This window comes from Schistocerca serialis, chromosome 3, assembly GCF_023864345.2.
Source record: "Schistocerca serialis cubense isolate TAMUIC-IGC-003099 chromosome 3, iqSchSeri2.2, whole genome shotgun sequence".
NCBI lineage: Eukaryota > Metazoa > Arthropoda > Insecta > Orthoptera > Acrididae > Schistocerca > Schistocerca serialis.
The window spans coordinates 113,925,258-113,949,455 of NC_064640.1; the positions used below are offsets into that span (position 1 = coordinate 113,925,258).

The following is a 24,198-nucleotide window of genomic DNA, read 5'->3' on the forward strand; positions in this document are numbered from 1 at the left end:
CCTGAACTTCACAAAAACTATTTTGACAACTTTTTCACTAATTTGTTTTTGATGAATGAGTTCTCAGAAATGAGAGAATGGCAAATGGAACTGCCTGAATGAACCAGATGAGTAATTGTACCATAGAAAGTGAGAACAGCACGAAAAAGAAACAAAGAAGAGCATATGACTAGATTTGAAAAGAACACAAAGATAATAGCAGTAATGCGGAAAGATAACAATTGTGCAAAATTCTTGTCAAACCACGAGACAGTGCATGCAGTAAGTCAAGTAAAGAGATGGAGCAAAGCTGAGAATCAAAAAATAAACAGCCATGAACGATGGCAGACTACAACAGGCATATGTAATCAGTGGACAAATTGGACTGGAATGTACAGAAGTAACAGTTGAGAATTCGAGGTAAGAAATGGCAATTTCCATTGTTCGCCTACGTAATAGATCTAGTATTGGTCAACGTCCACATTATCTACTGCCTCCTGTTTCACTGCTCCAATTCAGAAGGATGGTGGCAAAGGTATATGTTGCTCAATCATTCATTGCTTCTGATCCGTCATTCCATCATACCCAATGGCATCCACTTCACGTTTTTCATATGAATTCAGGACTTCCGGAACTGGATACGTGATCGAACGTACGACATTGGGGAAGCAAATAAAATGTGGAATTTGCAAGGAAAATGCAAAGAAGCAGTACTCTGTGTACATTGTGGGACTCCGTATTGTATGCTTTGTTGTCTGACAGAAAATAAAGGAAAATGTAGAAAGAGAGTAGCATGTGCCATGGCCCCCATTTAGAGATCGACTAAAACATAGCGTTTATTTCAAGGTTATTTCCTTTTTTTCATTTTACTTTCCTTTTCCCAGTCTCTATATCAATCAGGCAACTCACAAATAAATGTAGATTGAAGAAAAATATTTGGTAGTTAATGGCTTAATCGATAGCTCTGGCGAGAGGAACAACATCTATCCACAAAGTTAAAATACTTTTTCGCAACCATGAAAACAGCTGTCCCTGTACGACTGGATAAACTCTGAGAGTCCCACCTCTTACAGGATAAGCTTCGCTACAGCATATATTGTTTCATTTGCCCTCGTTCGCCAAAGAACCTTGCAGACCACGTTCTAAATCAGTCGACAGTTGACCACCAGCTACACAATGTAAGATCGTAGCTCGCCCACTTGTCGTTTCCTCATTAAGCAGAGCTGCTAAATCGCTCACCACTTGACTAAATTACTGGCCCAGTGGTGAAAGCATGTGAGTACGCCTACTCGTCCTCAGCATGCAATGCGAAATACTGCACAGACCAAACCGGGTTTTGCATAAAGTAGTTGTGATTTTAACGATACGGAATGGTGCTGGAGGTTTTGCTGTGGCACCGGAAGCCGTGCGTTGTCACTTGTGCGACCCACCATTTACCGGGAGCGTCACAAATGCTGGCCTAGATTATCCGATGAAAAATACTAGCACACCTGTTAGTGACCATTAATATAGGGTATCCCTCCTTCGCCTTGATGATGGCGCTATCTCTGCTGGCGACACTTCCCATGAGCTGTCTGGATGTCTGTGGAGGAATGGCAGCCCAATCTTCCTCACGATCCGAAACCAGAGAAGATAGTGATATTGGACCCTGGGGTCTGGAGCGAAGTCGAAGTTCTAACTTATCCCAGTGCTGTTCCATTGGGTTCAGGACGGGATTCGCGACGGAACAGGCCACTTCAGAGATCTTATAGGCAACAAACCGTTGCCTCACAGATGATGCTTTATGGGAGGATGGATGGTCCTGCTGATACAAACACTCATCATCTATAAACTGTTCTTCAACTATACGCAGCACACAAGGCTGTAAAATGACCTCATATCCTTCCACATTTAGCATTTTCTTAATTCGAATAAGCAGACCACATCCTAACCACGAAAAACACTCCCGTACCGTAAATCTACCTCCTCTGTACTTACACTACTGGCCATTAAAATTGCTACACCAAGAAGAAATGCAGATGATAAACGGGTTTTAATTGGACAAATATATTATACTAGAACTGACATGTGATTACATTTTCACGCAATTTGGGTGCATAGATCCTGAGAAATCTACCCAGAACAACCACTTCTGGCCGTAACAACGGCCTTGATACGCCTGGGCATTCAGTCAGACAGAGCTTGGTTGGGGTGTACAGGTACAGTTGCCCACGCAGCTTCAACATTATATCACAGTTCATCAAGAGTAGTGACTGGCGTATTGTGATGAGCCAGTTGCTCTGTCACCATTGACCAGACGTTTTCAATTGGTGAGAGATCTGGAGAATACGCTGGCCAGGGCAGCAGTCGAACATTTTCTGCATCCAGAAAGGCTCGTACAGGACCTGCAACATGCGGTCGTGCATTATCCTCCTGAAATGTGGGGTTTCGCAGTGTAGAGCCACGGGTCGTAACACATCTGAAATATAACGTCCACTGTTCAAAGTGCCGTCAATGTGAACAAGAGGTGACCGAGACGTGTAACCAATGGCACCCCATACCATCACGCCGGGTGATACGCCAGTATGGCGATGACGAATACACGCTTCCAATGTGCGTTCACCGCGATGGCGCCAAACACGGATGCGACCATCGTGATGCTGTAAACAGAACCTGGATTCATCCGAAAAAATGACGTTTTGCCATTCGTGCACCCAGGTTCGTCGTTGATTACACCATTGCAGGCGCTCCTGTCTGCGATGTTGCGTCAAGGGTAACGGCAGCCACGGTCTCCGAGCTGATAGTCCATGCTGCAGCAAATGCCGTCGAACTGTTCGTGCAGATTGTTGTTGTCTTGCAAACGTCCCCATCTGTTGACTCAGGGACCGAGACGTGGCTGCACGATCCGTTACAGCCATGCGGATAAGATGCCTGTCATCTCGACTGCTAGTGATACGAGGCCGTTGGGATACAGCACGGCGTTCCGTATTACCCTCCTGAACCCACCGATTCCATATTCTGCTAACAGTCATTGGATCTCGATCAACGCGAGCAGGAATGTCGCGATACGATAAACCGCAATCGCGATAGGCTACAATGCGACCTGTATCAAAGTCGGAAACGTGATGGTACGCATTTCTCCTCCTTGCACGAGGCATCACAACAACGTTTCACCAAGCAACGCCCGTCAACTGTTGTTTGTGTATGAGAAATCGGTTGGAAACTTTCCTCATGTCAGCACGTTGTAGGTGTCGCCACCGGCGCCAACGTTGTGCGAATGCTCTGAAAAGCTAATCATTTGCGTATCACAGCACCTTCTTCCTGTCGGTTAAATTTCGCGTCTGTAGCACGTCATCTTCGTGGTGTACCAATTTTAATGGCCAATGGTGTACATATTTGGACTGTACATCACTTCAAGTAAAGTTCTCCAAGCATTCGCCCAACCCAAATCCTTCCATCAGACTGCCACAGAGTGTAGCGTGATTAATCACTCCAAATGACTCGTTTCTGTTCATCCGATGTCCAGTATCGTCTCTCTTTACACCACCTCAAGGGTCGTTTAACTTTGACCAATCGCTCTCCTCAATGCTCGAGGTTCCTGTGCTTCAATACATGAGGTATGCATAGTTTTGGTTTAGCTGTGGTTGTTCCTTTGCGTTTGCACTTCACAATCACAATACCAACAGTCTACTTGGACAGCTCTATAATACACTCCTGGAAATTGAAATAAGAACACCGTGAATTCATTGTCCCAGGAAGGGGAAACTTTATTGACACATTCCTGGGGTCAGATACATCACATGATCACACTGACAGAACCACAGGCACATAGACACAGGCAACAGAGCATGCACAATGTCGGCGCTAGTACAGAGTATATCCACCTTTCGCAGCAATGCAGGCTGCTATTCTCCCATGGAGACGATCGTAGAGATGCTGGATGTAGTCCTGTGGAACGGCTTGCCATGCCATTTCCACCTGGCGCCTCAGTTGGACCAGCGTTCGTGCTGGACGTGCAGACCGCGTGAGACGACGCTTCATCCAGTCCCAAACATGCTCAATGGGGGACAGATCCGGAGATCTTGCTGGCCAGGGTAGTTGACTTACACCTTCTAGAGCACGTTGGGTGGCACGGGATACATGCGGACGTGCATTGTCCTGTTGGAACAGCAAGTTCCCTTGCCGGTCTAGGAATGGTAGAACGATGGGTTCGATGACGGTTTGGATGTACTGTGCACTATTCAGTGTCCCCTCGACGATCACCAGTGGTGTACGGCCAGTGTAGGAGATCGCTCCCCACACCATGATGCCGGGTGTTGGCCCTGTGTGCCTCGGTCGTATGCAGTCCTGATTGTGGCGCTCACCTGCACGGCGCCAAACACGCATACGACCATCATTGGCACCAAGGCAGAAGCGACTCTCATCGCTGAAGACGACACGTCTCCATTCGTCCCTCCATTCACGCCTGTCGCGACACCACTGGAGGCGGGCTGCACGATGTTGGGGCGTGAGCGGAAGACGGCCTAACGGTGTGCGGGACCGTAGCCCAGCTTCATGGAGACGGTTGCGAATGGTCCTCGCCGATACCCCAGGAGCAACAGTGTCCCTAATTTGCTGGGAAGTGGCGGTGCGGTCCCCTACGGCACTGCGTAGGATCCTACGGTCTTGGCGTGCATCCGTGCGTCGCTGCGGTCCGGTCTCAGGTCGACGGGCACGTGCACCTTCCGCCGACCACTGGCGACAACATCGATGTACTGTGGAGACCTCACGCCCCACGTGTTGAGCAATTCAGCGGTACGTCCACCCAGCCTCCCGCATGCCCACTATACGCCCTCGCTCAAAGTCCGTCAACTGCACATACGGTTCACGTCCACGCTGTCGCGGCATGCTACCAGTGTTAAAGACTGCGATGGAGCTCCGTATGCCACGGCAAACTGGCTGACACTGACGGCGGCGGTGCACAAATGCTGCGCAGCTAGCGCCATTCGACGGCCAACACCGCGGTTCCTGGTGTGTCCGCTGTGTCGTGCGTGCGATCATTGCTTGTACAGCCCTCTCGCAGTGTCCGGAGCAAGTATGGTGGGTCTGACACACCGGTGTCAATGTGTTCTTTTTTCCATTTCCAGGAGTGTAGTTGAAGTGACCCTGATGTATTTGTTACTCAGGAAGGAGGGAAGGAAGATTTGAGTTTAACATCCCGTCGGCAGCGTGATCATTAGAGACGGAGCAAAACCTCCAGTTACTAACGGATGGAGAAGGATATCAGCCGTGCCATTTTCAAGCGAACCATCTCAGCATTTAACTTGTAGCGATTTAGGAAAAATCACGGAAAACCCAAAACTCAATGGCCAGATTGGGTTTTGAACCGTCTTCTTCCCGAATGCTAGTCCAGTGTACTAATCACTGCCCTATGTCGCACGGTTAATTAGTGGCCGAGCGGTTCTAGGCGCTTCAGGCTGGAATCGCGCGACCGTTACGGTCGCAGTTTCGAATCCTGCCTCGGGCATGGATGTGTGTGATGTCCTTAGGTTAGGTGGTTTAAGTAGTTCTAAGTTCTAGGGGACTGATGACCTCAGATGTTATGTCCCATAGTGCTCAGAGCCATTTGAACCAATTTTTCGGTTAATTATTCAGTGACATCCAATGATTAGGCCATGTTCGAAATTACAGAGCTCTGCTGACGTAGCCATTCTGCTGTCGTTGCTTCTCTATTAACAACAAAATACTTCCCACCTCCTTTTCTACTTGAAGGTCCGTCTTTCGTGGCATCTGGCGGTCAATTCTGCATTACAGAGGAGTCTCCGAAGACGTTTGATGGATAGTGCATTCGCCGAGCAATCATTTCCTCGAGATTACACATGTTAATAACTGACTAAATGATCACAACGAATAAACACCTATTGGACGCATCCTGATAACTGCACTATTCGTGTGCAGAGATAAACAGTCATTGTTTGGATACGCACTTCGATCTTGGTTCTAGATTAGAACATCGGCGACTGTGAGTCCCAGACTGCACCGGGTAGGTGTAATCCGTACACTGCTCCTTCACTTCCAAGCGACTTACAATTTCCTAAGTTTAAAAACAGCAGGTGTGCAATTAGCACTTCGTATTATTCAGTTTTACATTGTGCAATATTATTTTCTCTGGTGTATATTACTTATGCCATTGCTGAACTGTTTCCTTTTACATATCCGCATCCGTATAACCCAAAATAATATGACTGTAAAGATAATGAAAAGTTTCCCATAATGATTTTTCTTTGAGTGCAGTACGTCCTTTAAAATTGGCTTTTTTTCAAATGAACCGTGCGGAATACTGGACTGTCTCGTTCAGTGAGAATAATAGAGTACTTCTTTGTTGACAGTGATTTGGAAGCAATAAAAAAGGAAGCATCGTGGAACGAAGACACGGAGCAATGGAAGTTACCTGACCTCGTCATCACGCGGACCAGACTGCCTCCAACAGGTAATGGGGACCTGTTTTTCTCTCCGATTATGCTTCATGTAGCACTATGTTAACCACATACTACATGCACATTGCGCTATTTACTTTCAACCAAAGATAACGCATAATTCCACGTATTGATATGGCCGCATTACAGGTGATTATACACTCTAAGACAGAAAAAAGACAATGGACCAAGGAGGAATTGTCCGAATGGGACGGAAATCGGTAGATATGATGTACACATATTGGCAAACAAATGATAACAGTTTCACAAAAATTGGATGCTTTTTTCAAGAGAAAGAATTTCACAAATTGAGAAAGTCAATAACTCGTTGGTCCACTTCTCTCCCTTATGCATGGCGTTTATTGATAGAGTTGCTGGATATCCTCTTGAGGGATGACGTGCCAAATTCTGTCCAGCTGGCGCGTTAGATCGTCAGAATCCCGAGATGGTTCGAAAGTCCTGCCCATAATGCTCCAAAAGTTCTCAATTGGGGAGAGCTGTGCATTATTATTGAAAGGACGATCGTATGGTGTAGCAAACGAAATTTGTCACTGGTTTGACAATTTATTGATAGGCAGGACGTATCAAGTTATCTTGGATGGAGAGTTATTGATAGAAGTAGAAATAAGTTCAGGTATGTCTCAGGGAGGTGTGCGAAAACCCTTCCCGTTCAAGTTGTATATTCATAAGCTTGAGGACGATATTAAATGCAGCTTCAAACTTTTTGCAGATGGTGCGGTTATCTATAATGAAGTACCCTCTGAGAAAAGTTACACAAATATTCAGTAGGATGATGACAAGATTTCAAAATGGCCACTTACCTTAAATGTTCAGAAATGTAAAATTGTGCTGTTCACAAAACGAAAACACGTAGTACCCTGTGACTGCAATATCAATGAGACATAATTCGAATTGGTCAACTAATCCAAATACCTGAGTGTAATAATCTGTAGGGATGTTAAGTGGACCGATCACATGGGCTCCAGTAAAGCAGCTTCGTTGCTAGAATTCTAGAGAAATGCAAACCAGTCTGCAAAAGAGATCCTTTACAAAACACTCATGCGACCCATTCTAGAATATTGCTCAAGAATATGGGGGCCTTACCAAATAAGACTAACGGGGAATTTGAACGTACACAAAGAAGAGCATCAAGAAAGGTCACAAGTTTGTTTGACCCATGGAAGAGTCACGGTGATGCTGAAGAAATTAAACTGGTAGTCGCTGAAGATAGATGCACACTGTCCGAAGAGAACCTACTTACAAAGTTTCAAGAACCAGCTTTAAGTGATGAATGAACAGCTATACTTCAATTCCCTGTGTACTGCTCCCTTAGGGATCGTGGGGCAAGATTAGACTAATTGCAGGCCGCACAGAGGCGTTCTAGCAATCGTTCCTTCCGCATTGCATAGGTGTATGAAACGGAAAACGAAATCGTCTGAACAGGACTTGGAGGCCCAACAGTACCAACTGGCCACCGTGTCATCCTCAGCCCTGAGACACCATTGTATGTAGATACAGAGGGGCATGTAGACAGCACACCGCTCTCCTGGCTGTTGTCAGTGTTCGTGACCGGTGCCGCTACCTCTCAAACGAATAGATCCTCAATTGGGCTCACAAGGGCTGAGTGCACCCCACTTGCTGACAGTACTCGGCAGGCCCGGACGGTGATCCATACAAATGCCAGCCAAGCCCGACAGCGTTTAACTTTGGTGATCTGACGGGAACTGGTGTTACCACTGCGGCAAGGCTGTTGGTGTATGAAACGGAAAGAAGTCCTAGTAACTGGCACAAGGGGATGTACCATCTGCCATGCACGTTGCAATGGTTTTCACAGTATGGATGTACAAGGACGTGCCGAAAAGTAATGCCTCCCAATTTTTTTATGCAAAAGCTCGTAAAGTTTTTTTTAAAAAAAACCTTATTAAAATTCTGCATATTTATCCATCATGTCTACATATTTATTTTTCAGCATAACCACCCTGGCGACGAACACAATTTTCCCACCGAAACACCGGTTTGTTGATACCGTCACTGTAGAATGTTTGACTTTCTTTATGGAGCCGCAACGTCACCTCTGTTTGCATCCCTTCATAACTATCAAAGTGAAGTCCTCGAAGGTGTTTGTTAAGTTTGCTATCTTGTTTTTGGGAGCAAAATGGCGAACGTAGCTTTCATCACCTATCACAATGTTGTTAAGGAACCCATCACCTTCACCCTCAAGACGCTAAAGAAGTTACTGACAGATGTCGAATATCTTCTGTTTCATATCAGAGTGGGCATTCGAGGCACCCAAAGTGCACAAAGCTTTCTGTGCCGCAAATGTGTAAAGATGTCCTCGTGATACCCACACTTACTGAGAGTGTGTTACCCGATGATTTTCTGTGATGAATTCATTAACACGACTCTGATTACTTTCGTCGGCTGCCTTACGCTGTTGTCCACTCCGAGCTCTGTCATACATATTGAGGTTAGCACCACCGTTTCCATCATTACGAGCACGAACAACCCAACGTCACACAATACTGATGTCGATACAATAATCACGATTCACAGCTTTCATTCTTCTATGGTTTTCAATTGGAGGCACGCTTTCTGCAGTTAGAAACTTGATGACAGTACGCTGTTTCTCACTCATCGACATAGTTACGTTACATATCGCCATTTTACACGCTGCAATTCCGATTCCTCTAACGGTAGAGGATTGCAACTTGCATCAGCGAAGCAGGAAAGCCGACAGAGTAATATGCGTGACATTTAAAACCCCAGCTGATACTGAGAACAGAATAAAAAATACAGAGGCATTAATTTTTAGACGTAGAAGGCATTTTCCGCGAACGCTATCTCTACTTGGACTGTTAGTTAAGAGCGCTGGAACTCGAAAGTGGCTGTGCCTTTTCACGTGACCAAGTTTGTTCCCATTGAAACGTCCCCTTTGGAAAATTATAAATGAATGTGCTGGTAAACTTCTACGTACTGGTCTGTCTTCCATCATCTTACTGGTTCCCTTTCTGCTCCCCACTACCCCTTCCTGACAACCTCAGTAAGGCCAACCATTTCGCTTCCCACCTTTCTGAGGTCTTCTCCATCCCAGATGATCCCCACTTCGATTATTCTCTTTTCCCCAGCGTCATGGAACGTGTCGACACCTCGGTCGCTCCACTTGCTCCTAGTCTCCAGTACTTGGGACAGTTGCCCCCCTCCGACATAAACACTCCCATCACAGCACAAGACATTAAACTTATCCTCTGGTCTAAATGCAACACAGCCCCTGGTCACAACTGTGTCACCTACCACCACCTTCGAGAAAGCCCCTATCCCTTCCTGACTGTCCTCGCCCATCTCTATAACGTCATCCTCTCTACTGGCTTCTACCCTGACCTGTGGAAGACCTCCCGTGTCCTCTTAGTCCTCAAACCCAACAAACCCCCTTCTGCCGCCTCTTCCTATCGTCCCATCTGCCTCACCTCCGTCTTCAGTAAGGTCTTCGAATCCATCCTCTCCCACCATATCCATCAGCACCTTACTCAACACCACCTCCTCCCCCTTACGCAGTGTGGCTTCCGACCCTCCTTCTCCGCTGAAGACCAACTCCTTAACCTCGTTCACCTTCTGTCCCTCCAGCTCAACTCCCGTCGCTCTGCCATTTTTGTTTCCCTTGACCTCCAAAATGCCTATGACTGTGTATGGCATCCCGGTCTCCTCTTTAAACTCGAAACCTACGCCCTGCCTATCAATTTTGTCCATCTGGTCTCCTCCTTCCTCTTGCACCATCCTTCCTATGTCACCCTCCACAACACCAACTCCCGTATCTTTTATCCCACTGCTGGCATCCCTCAGGGCTCTATACTCTCCCCTCTCCTTTATCTCTTGTATACGGCTGATATGCCCAAGCCACCACGACCTATCCACCTTCTCTAGTATGCTGATGACATTGCCTTCCTGGCTCTCTATCCTACCCTTCAACAGTCCCAACATACCCTCCAAACCCACCTTAACCAGTTCACCACTTGGTGTAACCAGTGGTTTCTCCATCTCAACCCCTCCAAAACCCAGGCAATCATCATAAGCCGCACCACCTGCTCCTTTCGTCTCCATGATTTCTACCTCACCCTTTATGGTCGTCCCATCCAGCTCGCCCCTAACCTGAGATACCTTGGCCTCACCCTCGACCGACACCTCACCTGGGCCCCTCACCTCCAGACCATCCAGCAGAAAGACCATTCCCGCCTCCGTCTTCTGAAACTCCTGTCTGGCCGGACATGGGGATTGCATCCTTCTGCCATCCTCCACACCTACAAATCCCTCATCCGTCCTATCCTCTGTTATGCCAGCGTTGCCTGAATCTCCGCACCCTCCCGCTATTACAAGGCCCTCCAAATCCTCGAACACCATGCGCTCCGCCTTGCTTTCCGTATCTGCCTTCCTTCCCCCATGCGGCTCCTGTATGAACTCATCCCTTTCCCCCACCTCCTCCTGTTCCTCCAACATCTCCGCATCCTTTACATTGTCCACAGGCTTGATCCCCCCCACCCTCTCGTTTCTTCCTTCCTCTCTACCCCCTGCCCATTGCAGCGCCTCTATCGCTGTATCCCCCCCTCTCTCCACCTCCACACCCTCCATCTCCTTCATCAGGGCAATTTCCAGCGCCTCCCCCTCCCGGATGCCGTGACATCTACCCTTCCTTCCACCTATAACCTGGGCCGGCCGGAGTGGCCGTGCGGTTAAAGGCGCTGCAGTCTGGAACCGCAAGACCACTACGGTCACAGGTTCAAATCCTGCCTCGGGCATGGATGTTTGTGATGTCCTTAGGTTAGTTCGGTTTAACTAGTTCTAAGTTCTAGGGGACTAATGACCTCAGCAGTTGAGTCCCATAGTGCTCAGAGCCATTTGAACCATTTTGAACTATAACCTGGCCTTGTCCCCCCCCCCCTCCCCAGGGCCTCCTTTTTCCTCTCCCCTCCTTCTCCCAGAGCGGATTTTGCTCCTTCTCCCCCCCCCCCCCCACTGAGACCCGGCACCCCATCCTTGCCTCTTTCCTCCCCACATCCCTCCCTACCTGGCCCTCTTCAGCGCGCCCCCCGCCATCTCCCCCCCTCTCTTCCCCTCCCTCCCTCCCGCCCTTCTTCTGGTCTCCCTGATCTGCTTGCGCCGTTTTGATCGCCGTCAGTGTGCCACATCAGTGTTGTGTTTAGTGCTGTTTCTCCTGTGCGTCAAGAGGTGTGATTTTAATTGCGTGCTGCCTTGAGGTTTACTGTCAGTGTTTGTTATGTGCTACGCCATCCGTCGATACTTTTATGCTCTGATCATACTGTGCCTTGTGTTCTTTTAACTGTCCCAGTGTGTGGTTTTCTGTGTGCGCTACTTTTTTCCGGTTTTTATCTCCATTTTACAGTCGCCCCTTTTTTGTCTATTGCCTTCCATGTTGTTCCCCCTTTTTTATATCTATGTTCACCACATTTTCTCCTTTGTATATTTTTAAATGTCTTCTATTGTTTGTTCTATGTCTTTCGGCTGAAGAGCAGCGCATATGCTGCTGCCCCGATGGGGAATTGAAATACAATAAAGGAAAAAAAACTTCCACGTTATTCGATTTTTAAACAGCTGAACAAAACTGAACGTACTCAGACATTTCTCTCTATACTTATTCTGATCAACACTAAACTGATACACAATAATACTAGCGCAACGTAATCTGACTTTCAATAATCCCTACAAAGGAGTGGCCGTGACTAACAATAACCTATACCTTTCATGAATCACTTACCTCACAAAAATCTTCGTTACTCGAACTACTGCAATACAGCGAGCGCCAATACTGCCAGCTAAATTAAAGATTTTCTGACGGACACACGTCCAGATTTCTGCCATCTCTCTCCCCACATCCACCACTGCTGGCGGCTCACCTGCAACTGCGCAACGCTACACGCTGTTCACATCCAACTGCTCAACACTACAATAGCGAATATTCCAACAATGTCAACCATCCACAGACTGCACACAGCACAGCCAGTGATTTTCATACAGAGCGCTACGTGACGTTACCAACATAAAAACCTAAACAGCCCACTTACACCACTACTGCCAGCTCCGCAGCTTTGTCGAATAATATATATCAGTAGCGTTCGTCTCGTCAGTACTGAGAGTGAGAGCGTCAGACTGAGATATGTTGGTGACAGGTCTGCAGCCGAACGGCATCAGCCTGCGGACGTCGTCGGCGGCGTGGTCGCCCAGCGGCTCGTCCAGAGGCAGCTCCACGGCCAACGAGTCCAGCCACTCCACGTCGCCTCCCATCCTCACCAGGTCGCCCGAGTTCGTCGAGCCGGACAACAAGGTTGTCTTGCAGGTACGTCGCACTATAACAGCTTAAAAGTCTAAACACAAATTACACTGAAGTGCCAAAGCAACTGGTATAGGCGTGCGTATTCAAATACTGATATATGTAAACAGGCATACGGCGCTGCGGTCGGCAACGCCAAAATAAGACAACAAGTGTCTGGCCCAGTGGTTATATCGGTTACTGTTGCTACAATGGCAGGTTATCAAGAGTTAAGTGAGTTTGAACGTTGTGTTCTAGTCAGCACACGAGCGACGGGGCGCAGAATCTCCGAGGTAACGATGAAGTGGGGATTTTCCCGTACGACCATTTCACGAGTGTACCGTGAATATCAGGAATCCGATAAAACATCAGATCTCTGACATCGCTGCGGCCGGAAAAAGATCCTGCAAGAACGGGACCAACGACGACTGAAGAGTACCCTTCAACATGACAAGTGAAACCCTTCCGCAAATTGCTGAACATTTCAATGCTTGACCATCAGCAAGTCTCAGTGTGCGAACCATTCAAAGAAACATCATCGATATGGGCTTTAGGAGCCGAAGACACACTCGTGTACCCTTGATGACTGCACGACACATAGCTTTACGCCTCGCCTGTGCCCGTCAACACCGACATTGGACTGTTGATGACTGGAAACATGTTTCCTGCTCGGACGAGTCTCGTTTCAAATTGTATCGAGCGGATGCACTAGTACGGGTATGGAGACAACCACATGAATCCATGGATCCCGCATATCAGCAGGGGACTGTTCAAGCTGGTGGAGGCTCTGTAATGGTGTGGGGCGTGGGCAGTAGGAGCGGTATGGGACCCCTGATACGTCAGATACGACTGAGTCAGGTGACATGTACGTAAGCATCCTGTCCGGTCAAGCCGGCCGAAGTGGCCGTGCGGTTAAAGGCGCTGCAGTCTGGAACCGCAAGACCGCTACGGTCGCAGGTTCGAATCCTGCCTCGGGCATGGATGTTTGTGATGTCCTTAGGTTAGTTAGGTGTAACTAGTTCTAAGTTCTAGGGGACTAATGACCTCAGCAGTTGAGTCCCATAGTGCTCAGAGCCTGTCCGGTCACCTGAATCCATTCATGTCCATTATGCATTCCGACGGACGTGGGAAATTCCAGCAGGATAATACGACACCCCACACGTCCAGAATTGATACAGAGTGGCTCCAGGAACACTTTTCTAAGTCTAAACTTCCGCTGGCCACCAAACTCCACAGACATGAACATTATTGAGCATATCTGGGATGCCTTGCAAGGTGCTGTTCAGAAGAGGTCCCCACCCCCTCGTACACTTACGGATTTATGGACAGCCCTGCAGGATTCATGGCGTCAGTTCCCTCCAGACATTAATCAAGTCCGTGTCACGTCGTGTTGCGGCACTTCTGCGTGCTCGCGGGGGTCCAACACGATATTTGGCAGGTGTACCACTTTCTTTGGCTCTTCAGTATACTTGGTAGAAATAAGAGAAATTGTGTCCCGAGGTATGGCTGTGCTCTAAGAAAACCACATTTTTGTCAGATGTTCAAAAAGCGTGTGAAAAAACACTAAACATGTTTCTATCTGTTTCACACAAGCAAGAAATATGTCGTATGACAGGTACTAACACTACTAATGAATGACCATGTATTGTATTACAAAATTTTTTAACCTAGGTAATATGATATCAGGAATATATGAGCAAGTAACTAATATTTCGACTCCGTTTTCAAGCCTGAACAAAGGGGCGCAGCGGTTATTACAGTGGACATGTATTTGGTTCCCATAGTACTAAAATCTCTATCTGGTCATCCAGAACTGTTTTATACACTTTCCATAAATTGCTTGAGGTAAATGACAGCATGATGCCTTTCAAAATACAGTGGTTGACGGGACGTTAAACACTAGTCTTCCTGTCCCTTATTTTTATGGTCGCATAAGTTCCCTACTATGGACAGGCACTCTATTACAAAAAAAAAAAAAAAAAAAAAAAAAAAATAGGTAGCTACATCTGAAATAGTATCAGTGATGACAAGAACTGTCATTATATTATACGCATAAACAGATCAGTGAGTAATATGTCCAATGCAGACAGTAATGTACAGTGTCCATCTGTTTGGGATTCAGTCTACACGAGTCTGTTCAGAATCTCATTAGTCATGTTGCCCATTCCTCTCTTTATGCTACGTATTTGTATGTACCAAATAATCCGAAATGCTAGCATCTACTGCGAGGGACGCGTATGACAGTGTTCTATGTGTGTTTGATGCGACTCAGGTTTCAAAATATACACTCGTGAGCAATTACACTGATCGTCATAAAAAAAGCTGCATCCAGAGGACAAGGCGGATTTTGATCATCGTTGGCAGGCAGGTAGGTGAAGCTACACGTACCAAATGATTACATTTTCAATTTTGAAAGACCAACATTTATTGTTCTAACTGACTAAAAATCGTACGTATACGCTGAGGTCATAAAAGTCATGGGATACCTCCCAATATCGTGCCGGACCTGCTTTTGCCCGGTGTAGTTCGCAACGCTACGTGGCATGGACTGAGCAAGTCGTTGCAAGCTCCTGCAGAAATACTGACTCATGTTGCCTCTGTAGCTATCTATAATTGCGAAAGTGTTGCCCATGCAGGATTTTGTGCTCTAACTGATCTCTCGATTATGTCTCACAAAAGTTCGTTGGGATTCATTTCGGGCTATCTGTGTAGCCAAATCATTCTCTCTCATTGTCCAGAATGTTCTTCAAACCACTCGCGAACAACTGTGGCCCAGTGAAATGGTGCATTGTTCCCCACAAAAATGAAATCCATGAAAGGCTGCCCGAGCGGTTCTAGGCGCTACAGTCTGGAACCGCGCGACCGCTACAGTCGCAGGTTCGAATCCTGCCTCGGGCATGGATGTGTGTGATGTCCTTAGGTTAGTTAGGTATAAGTAGTTCTAAGTTATAGGGGACTGATGACCTCAGAAGTTAAGTCCCACAGTGCTCAGAGCCATTTGAACCAACCATGAATGGCTGCAAATAGTCTCCAAATCGCCAAACATAACCATTTCCAATTAAGTATCGGTTCAGTTGGACCAGTAGACCCAATCAGTTGCATGTAAACACAGCCCACACTAACCACTAGCTTGCACAATGCCTTGTTGACAACTTGAGTGGTGTCTGCGCCATAGTTGAACCCCACCATCAGCTCTTACCAAGTGAAATCGGGACGCATCTGATCAGACCACGTTTTCCAGACTTCTAGAGTCCAATAGATGTTGTCACGAGCCCAGGAGAGGCGCTGCAGGCGATGTCGTACTGTTAGCAAAGACACTAGAGCCTGTCGTCTGCTGTAATATCCCATTGACGCCAAATTTCGCCACGCTGTCCTAACGGATACGTTCGTCGTACGTCCCATATTAACTTCTGCAGTTATCTCACGCAGTATTGGTTATCTGTTAGCATTAACAACTCTACGCAAACACGACTGCTCTCGGTCTTTAAGTGAAGGCGCTCGGCGATTCCGTTGTCCGTGGTGAGAGGTAATGCCTTAAAATGTGGTATTTTCGGAATACTCTTGACACTGTGGATATCAGAATATTGAATTCCGAAATGGAATGTGTTGTGACTTGGCAAGACAGCCAAGTCACTATGCGAGGATGCCGAAAGGCACGCGTTAAGCTCACGCAGACTGGCGTGAGGTCTGGAACAGTTAAGGGAATTTATAGTATCAAATAAAGTACGTAGTTGATGTAATACTTAACTTTAATCCATAATTGGAGAATATCGCTCTTGTTGATACATTAATAACAATCTCAATATAAACTGGTAATGGCGCCTTGCTAGGTCGTAGCAAATGACGTAGCTGAAGGCTATGCTAACTATCGTCTCGGCAAATGAGAGCGTATTTGTCATTGATCCATATCTGGCAAAGTCTGCTGTACAACTGGGGCGAGTGCTAGGACGTCTCTCTAGACCTGCCGTGTGGCGGCGCTCGGTCTGCAATCACTGACAGTGGCGACAGGCGGGTCCGACGTATACTAATGGACCGCGGCCGATTTAAAGGCTACCACCTAGCAAGTGTGGTGTCTGGCGGTGACACCACAGAATGTCCCATGCATCTAGCTCCAACTACCATTCCGCGTTCAAAGTCTGTTCATTCCCGCCTTGCAGCTATAATCACGTCGGAAATCTTTTCACAGGAATTACCTGAGTGCAAATGAAAGCTCCACCTATGCACTGCCGTTTTATACCTTTTGTACACGATACTACCACCATCTGTATATGTGCATATCTCTATCCAATGACGTTTGTCACCTCAGTGAAAGTATGGCGTCGGGTCTACATGGTTGTGAATACAAGATTGCAGACATCGCGTCATGGAGTTGAACAGGTCTCGCATGTAGTCCTCTGATATTCCTCCATCCCATGCTGCTTGCATCTGAGGACGCAGTTCTCGCAGATTGGTGGATGGAGAGGGAGTCCTGATGATACGCTCCGTGGGACCCCACACATTCTTGATCAGGGAGAGATCAGGTGATGCCACTGGCCATGGCAAAGTATCCACAGCTACAAGGCAGACTCTGGAGGTGGCAGCGGTATGACGATGAGTATCATCCTGTTGAAATAGCGCATGGGCGTGGGCGTCCAAAAACTGAAGAGCCACCGGATGCAGGATCCCATTCAGGTATCATGTGACTGCCACGGAGACCGTTAGGAACACTAACAGTGAATGGGTGCCATAGGATATAGTTTCCCACACCACGCCAGGCTCGCGGGCTTATGATGGGAGACCACAAACCGCTCTTCAAGAAGCTCTCCACTGTGCGTCCAGAGATACACCCAGTGCTCGTCGCCTCCAAGGCGAAAGCAGAACTGGTCACTAAATATGACCCACTATCAGACTGCAGGACTCCATGTCCGTCGTTGCCGACACCAGGAGAGTCGGAGGCGACGCTGCGAGGGTGTGAGTGGAAGGCATCGTAACGGTCGGCGTGCAGCGATCCCTGCAACATGCAGCCATCTGCCAATAGTATTAGAACTGTAGTGTCGCGGAATAGTAAAGAGTTGGAAACGTGGAATATTGTCAAAGTTTCGTTTCCTGAGGCAGTAGGTTAGCCAAGAGGTAGGAGGATTGCACATATATCGGAATGCGTCGCCACGCAGGGGCAATGGCCTGGTTACACACAACAGGCTAGAGATAATTGCTTAGCACGCGTGTTTGTGTTAGACAGAGACTTTCGTAGAGTGCAAGACAGAGGTATAGCGTCAGCTGTACTGCATTTCACAACTTCGCGTAAGTCTGCCGTAACAACACGTAACTCTGTCGCAAGAACACCTAAGGGGCGAGTACGACAGATGAATCAGCAGTATAAGTGGAACGAATGCGTTCATTACAAACGAGCATAACGTCAGGACAGAGTGGGATAGAGTACACTCCGCACTACGAGAACGCCTCTCGTGCTGACAGCGCTGGGACTCTAACCCGGAGCCTCCTACGTGCAGCGGCTTGCCGTCCATAGCCAAGCCAGCCGGCCAGCCGAGCGCCACCAGCCGGCCGAAGTGGCCGTGCGGTTAAAGGCGCTGCAGTCTGGAACCGCAAGACCGCTACGGTCGCAGGTTCGAATCCTGCCTCGGGCATGGATGTTTGTGATGTCCTTAGGTTAGTTAGGTTTAACTAGTTCTAAGTTCTAGGGGTCTAATGACCTCAGCAGTTGAGTCCCATAGTGCTCAGAGCCATTTGAGCCAATCGAGCGCCACCAGCCACGCGCGGCCGAAGTACGAAGTAAGGACATTCCTTCGCTACGTCACAGCACGCGGGACTACGCTAGCAAGACTGTGCGGCCCGGAGCTGTTGTCATTGCTACGAGTCAGCGCGGACTCAGGGAAGGTCGTTGATATCACCAAGCCACATTGTACTCGGCAGGAATAAAGGTGTTATGAATTGATAATGTTTCTTTGGCGTTTCTGACGCGTCCACAGTCATTTCCTAGCATCCTGACAACTGGAGAGGTCACCGCTCGGCCTCCAGTCCACCGTAGGCGACCGGGACCACCGGGGCGCCTACAGAACTTACGCGATGATACATATAAGACTGAATGGCCCCTATCATTGCCATTGGATCTCATCACACATGGCAGACGGTCATTACAAACGAGCATGACGTCGGGACACTCCGCACTACGAGAACGCCTCTCGTGCCGACAGCGCCGGAACTCCTCCTCGTGGTGCGTGTCAGACCTCCAGATCCTACAAGTTGTGCATGCAAGCCTTCCTGCATTCAATCCCGCCAACAACGGGCAATGGTGGTGTCCGTGCAACTGGTGTGGCACGCATACGATGATAGGACCTCCCAGCCTCCCGCAGCTTCACGATGCGCCAGGCCGCTCTCGAACTCGTGCAGCTGGGCAACCTGCTATCAAATGCGTGGACATTCACGTGACGCTCTTGCGATGCTACCCACTGTCATACTGGCCAGCACCGCAATTTGGAGGCCTCTTGCATCAACCGATGGGAAAATGACGTCATGGTCCCACTCACGCTCCCTGCATGTGTGGCTGACTGTGCAAAATTGATCATTGGCATAGTTGATGGTGTGAAATATACCCACCCAGTTTCCAGTGGATGAGCATAATTTCACCTCGAGTAAACATCTCTTACACGAGAATACGTCGACCAATTTCCTGAACCATCCCCTGTTAATGAGCGTCATGCATTGCTACATGTAGTTTTCAACCTTCTTACTCCCTGCTATCAGCGGGTATCGTGCCTTAACAATTCAAGCGACGTTGTTCCATGCATCGAGCGTTCTACTGCGGTGTTCCTGCATTTATTAGACGCGCAGTGAGCAGAGATAACCTTGTAATGCGGCGTATCCTGTACTCTGCAAGAAGGAAATGACTCTGGATGGCGTCTCTGTGACCAGTTGATGTTGTTCAGCGTTGAATTTACGACTAATTTGGTACAACGTGGTCCGTCTATTCGTTGCTACAGTTATCATGATGAATTGCCTAAGAGGTGGAGCATCCACGATCTGGCCCAGTATAAAATGAACATGTAACGCTCCTCCAAGTCGTATGACACGCTAAACTTGTCCATTCGTCTGGCAACACGAACGCTCGCATGGCTCTAACTGCTCATCATTGTTTAGGCTACTCTAGGGAGACTGTTACGAAACATTCATTCGATCGATCTTATATTGCTCATACGTGTGGGATTCATACAAAATAGGAATAACACAGTGTATTGGAAGCGTATGGAGATGGGCGGCAGGAATGGTCACGGGTTTGTTTGACTCACAGGAGAGCGTCACGGAAATGCCGGAAAACCTGAACTATCTGTCAGCTAGGCTAGGTACTGCTACCGTTTAGCTCTCGCAGCTATTAATTCTGTATCCGCTGACTCTAGTTCCCCTTTGAAAGAAATTATGAACTCTGCTGGATTTATTTATTCGAAATTAGTGTTTAAGTCTTTCAAGAAATTCGTGTGATTTTTAAGGTGATATTATGTTCTGATAAGGAATACACCATATGTTCGTTAAAATCCGGACACTAATCACTATTTGTACAGAAAATTCTAGTCATGACATAGAGTATCAACAGTCGGCGAAATCCAACATGGATAAAATAACATAGCGTAATAAGCCACTTCCAGATTTCGAACCCCATCATCTTTCCTAAATCTCTCGCCGCTTAAGTTATTTAATAAAATGGACAAAACAAAAGTGTCTCCCTACTTTGATACTGCCACTTTTTGTCATGAAACAAAATAAATGAAGCTATTTCAAGCATTATATTAGGACTACATTATCTCTATCTTATTCCTGAAATTAATACAACATAATGACTTGATATCTGTTCACCATCGACCTCGAAGGACGAAGCGCTTTTAGAGGAGAGGTTGAGCGGAGTACCTGCCACCCAAAGTGTTTCCCATCTGAATCTGGTCTATGGCAGGTACTGAATTAAAAATGCAAATAATGCCTCTTCCTCTCTTACAACAATACAACACTGAAAAAAATAATTGTTTACATAACAGCTCGATGCAAATGGAAGTCCTGTTGAATTAAAATATTCTCGTTCGTCTCATGGAGGGAACTGCAGTTGGACTGCTCCAGTTTGCTCTTTCCGAACAGATATCTCCTGGTCGCATCTCTATCCGTTTGTGACATGGCACATCACAGAGATTATTAAATTCACATGAATAATTAAAACATCGTATTTCTTAACAGCCATTCCCAGCACAAAATCGTGGCTAACTTGAGACGCAAATGTCACTAATAATTATGCTATTTATAATTAATTTCATAGCAGGTCGTCAAATTAAGTGGTCCATTCAAGACTTGATTATTTCTGATCGTTTTATTTCGTTGTCGTCAACATAACTGTAATGACATTACTTGCCACACAGCTTGCAGCTCCACAATATGACAACAAATTACCATATGCACGAATGCTTACTGTTCGTCCCCATTCAAACTACACGATTTGAATCGTATGACAATCTGCCATGTTAGTGATTCTGAAGGAGAGTTTAACACTCATTGTCTCCAGCGCACTAGCTCTTGTTGTCTTATGGATTCGCGTGGCAGTGCCTATTATTGATTCTCACACGTAAGGTCAGAGTTGAACGTTCTGTTGACATAGAGGTCCTTAGTTACCCGATACTAGCTTGGACTGGATAGGGATGCGGGACGAAGTGAGCGTGGCCTTGCTGAAGAGTCCGCCTGACAGCCACTGTAGCTGATTCAGGAAAATCATTGAAAACCTAAATTCAGATTATCCGAAGAGAATTTGAACCCCATTTCTCCTGGATGTAATTCAAATGTCAATCTTAATTCTTCCTCCTCCGGGGCGTGTAGGAAATTGAATCATCCAGCCTCCATAGTGGAACTCCATGACCCAGGCTAGTTCACTTTGAACACTCGTGATAAATAAATTTTGATAGCCGGTATTTGGCCGGTGAGGGGAGAAGAGGTGGTACTGTACAGTTCATGATAACACTCTAGGCCGAATTCCTGGTTTAAATTCAAAAACATCAGCGCAGTGTCTCATAGAGTGAAGGTATGTAACACTATTATTAGTGATCGACCCATCAGATGGGAACATTATTCTCTGCGGCGCCTCGGGTATTCTTCGCGATGAGTAGGCTATGTGCCGGCACTGGATTTCACCCTCCCGCTTCTGAGATAGGTCACCTCTCAGGTGAAGAGGTCAGTCGGCGTCGAGGTTGGACACGAGAGGCAGTGACGCTATAAGGCTGAGTGTGACGTATCAAAAGGTTAATGATTTTTACGGCATTCGACGCCCCACATATTTTCTCCCATGCAACCACAATATTGGCTGCTAATGGCAACAGGGGGTGGGACTGGAGGTATCCAATCGTGAGCACAGCATGAGGCTACGGAGCGTATTTGAACTGCTTAGTCGACGAGTAACTCACATCAGTGTTACAGTGCTGATGGTGTTGATACAAAGCAGAGCAAGAGCAACGGTAAACGAATTTCAAATGGCTCTGAGCACTACGGGACTTAACATCTGAGGTCATCAGTCCCCTAGAACTTAGAACTACTTAAACCTAACTAACGTAAGGACATCACACACATCTATGCCCGAGGCAGGGTTCGAACCTGCGACTGTAGCAGTCGCGCGGTTCCGGACTAAAACGCCTAGAACCGCTCGGTCACAACGGCCGGCTGGTAAACGAAGCAAACATTGCATTATATCTACAACAACAGTTGCCGAAGTTGACATTTCGTCAGAAAGGAACCCAAGGAATTTCGCAGAGTGAAAAGGAAGTGGCAGATGAAGTATTAGGGTTTCTGCAAGATGAGTTAGTGGAATGTATGGTGTCGTATACAACGATGACGATACGAGCTTAACAAGTGAAAGTGGTACTGAAACAGGTCTCGACCGATGTAGTTCATCATCCTTGTCGGACAAGGAGCCAGAAATCCCGTCTCCAGTGAAACGTAGTAAAGAACAATTGTTGTCCAAGGAGCAGCTACTAAACATAATTACGTACATGGAAGATCATCCACAGCACATTAAAGAAACAATTGTCAACAGATTACGAATAAGTCCAGAGCAATATGACCCTGTAGTACATAAGAAAAGCTACAGATATTCAAGGGAGGACAAGGCGCACTTGTTACAAAAACTGGTGTTTGCGCGTTTCAAAGATGCTCGATACAATCTACAGGATGTGCATGATAGTGACCTACTACGTTATGCACATCAAATTGCGTGCGACATAGATTAAAGTGATTTCAAGGGAAGCTATGGATGGTTGCATAACTTCAAACAGTGCTACAGTATTGGAAGACGTAAGACAGCGAAATTTCAAATAAAACGTAACTTGACGATGCACAGAAAACTGCAGAATCGGCCCGAAAATTTGTAAATGAGATAAATAAACTTATCCCATCGCTCATTAGGGAATTTGTTTTCAAATACGACCAATAGGAATTTGAAGAGGAAATGCATATGAAAGGAACCCCGATAATCAGAGGTACCGAGAGAGTTTTGTCAACATCAACTAACATCAATGCCTTAACGCACTCGTATACAATTATGCCGACTGTTAATCTGGATAGTAAATTGGATGGAAACTTATTTATTGTGCCACGGAAAGTTGGGGGTGCTTTGCCCCCTATGATTCTTTCTCGTGTGTGTGATCTTCCAAGGGCAGTAGGGAATATTTACGTCACACTAAGCAAGAGTGGGAAAATGGTCTTAGGAGAACTACAGCTAAAGTCTGAGCACAGCTTTTGGCCAATAGCTGGTCAAAAATGCCTTGCTTTTGCTTGATTCCTGTTTCGTGCATAAAAATCACGCTCCTTTAGGGCAAACTATCCGTCCTGAAAAGTGTGTGACGTTGCAATTCATACCAATTGGAACTACCGGACAAATTCAACATCAGGATGTTTGTTTTCCTGTGCCTATAAAACATATTATCGCACTATCTGCAGCTACACCTTAAAGGATAGTCAGTTTCACGAAAAGCTCCACGACAGACTGTTTCGTATTCGTTTGCATGCCATCACATTCCATCAGATTTCATTACACCGTTACGCTAATGTGATTCTATATGCAGTAATAGGGGATACCTAGTTGCACGTCCTGCAAGGTTTGTGATTCCCAAGGAGTTTGCCTTCGACCGGGATAGTTCGAGCCTTTGCGATGACTATGGCGCGCCATTTTTCATTCGGTGTTTATGGTACAAGTTAATGGTTTGTTTCGAACATTTCGTGAATCGATGTCTATTTTGTGAAGTGTAATACATGCATCCCATAGAACTTTGATCTCTGCACCTCCCGCACACTCATTTTCTGTCGCCCTCCTGATGCACACGGTATATCACTAGCAGCAAATATTTTTCCTGTCGCAACTGTTAACACAACACTTTCTAGCGGTCTACATCTACATTTATACTCCGCAAGCCACCCAACGGTGTGTGGCGGAGGGAACTTTACGTGCCACTGCAT

The 24,198-nt window shown here is 46.8% G+C and overlaps 1 protein-coding gene across 1 annotated transcript in view; it reads left to right on the forward strand.

Annotated features, from left to right (window-relative positions):
• Nucleotides 1-24,198, forward strand: part of LOC126471545 (osmotic avoidance abnormal protein 3) — a 379,608-nt gene that overhangs the window by 273,912 nt on the left and 81,498 nt on the right. The window contains exons 14-15 of the mRNA XM_050099771.1: nucleotides 6,327-6,427; nucleotides 12,590-12,756. Coding sequence (XP_049955728.1) covers nucleotides 6,327-6,427; nucleotides 12,590-12,756 — 268 coding nt within the window. The remainder of the gene's footprint in view (nucleotides 1-6,326; nucleotides 6,428-12,589; nucleotides 12,757-24,198) is intronic.